The sequence below is a fragment of the Varanus komodoensis genome, unplaced genomic scaffold, assembly GCF_004798865.1.
Source record: "Varanus komodoensis strain SLA01 unplaced genomic scaffold, ASM479886v1 scaffold1445, whole genome shotgun sequence".
Taxonomy (NCBI): domain Eukaryota; kingdom Metazoa; phylum Chordata; class Lepidosauria; order Squamata; family Varanidae; genus Varanus; species Varanus komodoensis.
In genome coordinates this window covers 14980-18490 of record NW_025335422.1, presented here as the reverse complement: position 1 = coordinate 18490, position 3511 = coordinate 14980, and the positions used below count along the sequence as shown (strand labels likewise).

The following is a 3511-nucleotide window of genomic DNA, read 5'->3' as shown; positions in this document are numbered from 1 at the left end:
TCCGAACAGGAGAATGTCGATGTGAGCGAGCCCATGTGAAGGCGGCCCCGGCTGGGAGCAGCCGGGTCGACCATCCCCGGAGTAAACCTGAAGAGGGGTGGGGATCGCCTCTGCTGGGGGCAGGAACGTTCTGTGGGGCCGGGAAGCCTCTGACCCATCCAGGCCAAGGATGGGGCAAAGCGGGGCAGAAGCATTGCCACGGCATCACAGGCAGATGCCCGATGGGACCCACACGACGAGTTTAGCGCAGAAGGGACGACGGTGGTTCAGGGACTGGGTTTGGGGGCTGTCACGGGGTCCTTCCACCCTCGCTGCTGCAGCAGGTGTGCCGCTTGGCGTTCTCCCGGAGGCTCCCGGGGGCAGGAAGGACGCCACACGGCGCAGAGCGTGGCCCGCATCCAGAGCCTCGCCATCTGGCTGTCGCAGCGGGCTTTGTGTGGGGCATGCTTGAAGTCTGCAGCGGGTGCGGATGGGCCGTTCCCCCCGGCCAGAGCAGGGGGCAGGTGCCGCACCAGCCAGTCCTGCAGCAAGTGCGCCGTTTCCAGCCCGATTTGAGGGCTTGGCCCCCAACCTGGAAGCCAGGGGGGCTTGGCTCCAGCACGCCTCCGTCTGCCGGGCAGGAGCACCTGCAAGGCTCTGGCTCTGGGCTGCAGGGGGGGCGAATCGGGGGTGGAGGTCGGGGGCCGCACAGCGTCACCGGGGAAGGTGCCGGCCGTGGCGTGTCTCCGGGGTCTCTCCCCGCAAAGGGGCCCCCTCCTGCCTGCCGAAGGGAAACCCTGCCAGGCAGAGCGAGGCCTGACCGTCCGCCTCTCCCTCCCCCCCTCTAGTTCACACCGGATTTTTACCTGCTCGGGCAGCTGGTGGCGGCGCTGGCCCTGCACATCACAGACGGCGTGACGGAGATCGGCGAGGCCGCCGCGGAGGCCCTGTACCACCTGCACCAAGTTGCCAGCACCAAGACGGGTAGGTAGCCGCGAGCTGATGGGTAAGCCAAGAGCAGGTAGAGCACTTGCCCCCGTCGGGCCTGTGGGCCAGCGGTCCCCCAGGGACCCCTCTGTGGCCGCTGGGCCGAAGCCAGGGGCCCGTGGCCGCCTCTCCAGAGTGCTTCTGCTCGGCCCGTCCGCACTGCGGAGCAGCCCGGCCTGCGAGGTACCGGTCCGCCCCCGGCAACCTGTTGCGATGCTTGCCTGTCCGTCTGTGAGTGAGCGACCCAAGCGGCAAGGGCTGAGACTGGTGCTGAAACGAGTGACAGTGTTTCTTCTCCCTTCTGGGGGAAACCCTGTATGGCTCAGCCAAGGAAATGCAGAGGAGGCAGAGGAATCCGAAGGGGAAGGCTGTGAAGTGGTTCCGGGAAGACCTCACCTTTCCTGGCCCCTTGGTCTTCTACAGCAACATCCCGAAAGTGGCAAAGGTACGGCTCCAGGTTCTCGAGGGTTCGATTCCAATGAGTTAGTTTGGTCTGGCCCGGCTTCCAGCCCTCTTTCGATCCGGATTGTGTCTGCTAAGCTCCCCTTTCTCCCACGAATCCCATCACACCTTTATCTGCTCCCCTCCTTGACTTTTAGACCATAGGACCAGACTGTGCATGGTACAGCCTTTGCTGGGCTGCACCATTTCAACCTGCAGGTGGGAAGATGCTCTTTGAAGCCCCACCTCAGCACATGCCAAGCCGCATGTTCCGCAGAAGGGTCCTGTCCAGGTGGTGCTGAGCACATCCAGGGAGGGTTTTAACGAGGGCAGTATTTAGACGAGATATCTGGACTAGCACCTGCAATGGAGCCGCCCGGCAAGCCCAGCTCCCTCAGTGTGGCCTCAGGCGGCTTCCCCCGCAATCCGGCCACCGTCCTCATGGCCTGCGCTGCACCGACTCTCACCTGGCCAGGTCCCTCCTGCAAGGTGGAGCCCAGAGCGGAACACAATCCTCCAGTTGTGGGCGCCCCAGAGGGACCTCCTTCTCATACGGACCTGGATTCTCAGGGCCCCAAGTGCATCAGTCGCAACAGAGCAACGCACTCCCCCTTGCCGGACCAGGGCCAATGTGTCCTCGGCCTCTCTCCCAAAGGCACACCTGGATGGGAGGGAAACGATGGGGTGTGCCAGGGAGGCCCCTGACGGGCTGCTCTTCTCTCCCTTGGCCAGGCGTTTGGCGAGCACCTGTCCTCCGCACAGAGCACGGAAGTGGCGCTCAGGGCAGCACAGTGCCTCGCGCAGCCAGAGAAGAACCTGGCTCAGGCCGCAGGGGTGCTGCTGCGCTCCTTCCTGGAGGAATGTGGGAAGGACATGGACGGTGTAAGAAACAGAAAGGACACAGGACACGGGTGCTCCAGAAAGGGAGCCCCTTTCAGCTGCAGGCTTGGTTTGCATGTCATGACAGACACGGTCCTTGGCAATTCCTGGATTATTTCACCTGGGAATTGGCAGAGACAAGCAGAGCACGGCAGCCACTCCCAATCTTGTTAGCCACCCAGGAATGCCTCCTTCTGGGTTGTTGTGTGACATGCAGACCCAGAAACTCTGGGTTGTTTATGAGTTAAACTCAGAACAATCAAGTCAACTCAGGACAACCAAGAATTTCTGTGATCACAGGTCACAAAACAACTCAAGAATAGAAAATGCCTGAGTTATTCAGGAAAGGGCTCATGCACAGCTAAGTTGCCTCGTGTGTCTCCGGCAATTCTTGGGTTCAGCAGTCCAAGGACTACCCTGTGGCCCCAGCGAAGAGGAGCCAGCCTTGTGTTTCGGCACCCTGGAACCCCGGGAGAGTCAGCGACATGGTTCCCATGGCAGCACAGCCCACTGTGGGCTCTCAGTATCCTGCCCCCACGGTAGCGCTGCTGTAGTTCACCAGTCAGCCACCTGGCCACCCCCAGGCTGGCTGTGCCTGCCAGTGGGCGGAGCAGGGCTTGTGCCCATGGGCGATGGGCACTTCGCAACAGCGGGGGAACATCGGGCCACAGCTCGTTGCCCGGCTGCCCCAACCCCTGCAGCCCCTCCTCCTCCCGTTCCGGGCTTTGTCTGACTGCAGTCGCAACCAGCTTGGTTCTCTCGGGGTCCAAAGGCGGGGGGACGGTTGCTTCCTTTTCTCTTCGGTCAGCTGCTCTCCATGTAGGAGGGGGAAGGTCAGCCTCCAACCGGAGGAGGAAAGATTCAGCTCCCCTCCCGAATCTCCATGCCCTGAATTGGGCGCAGGCACTCGGTGGGCGAAGTGCTGGGCGAGGACCCGGGAGACGGGCGCCTCGCTGGAGGACTGCCTCCTGCCTCCCCTGTGTCACAGGCAGGGCTCCCGGGGTGCGTGGGGGGCAGGGGGCAGTCCACGGCAGCGAGGGGCGCAGCCAAAGGCTAAGGAATGCCGGCCTGAGCCCAGGAGCCCCTTCCATGAGGAATAGGGACCTGCTTTTCACGCTGAATTATGAGAGGCAGTTCCACATCCAGCTATTCCTCGCATCCTTCCAGCTTCCCACGATCGTCAGGGAAATTTACACCAACCTCTCCAAGATTGAGGACCCGTGCG

General features: G+C 62.6%; 1 protein-coding gene across 1 annotated transcript in view; it reads left to right on the top strand.

Annotated features, from left to right (window-relative positions):
• Nucleotides 1–6: 6 nt before the first annotated feature.
• LOC123020218 overlaps nucleotides 7–3511 on the top strand; it is a gene marked incomplete at its 3' end in the record, with an annotated part of 8947 nt that continues 5442 nt past the window's right edge. Inside the window, exons 1-5 of the mRNA XM_044423653.1 lie at nucleotides 7–21; nucleotides 828–963; nucleotides 1293–1411; nucleotides 2140–2289; nucleotides 3454–3506. Coding sequence (XP_044279588.1) covers nucleotides 1301–1411; nucleotides 2140–2289; nucleotides 3454–3506 — 314 coding nt within the window. The remainder of the gene's footprint in view (nucleotides 22–827; nucleotides 964–1292; nucleotides 1412–2139; nucleotides 2290–3453; nucleotides 3507–3511) is intronic.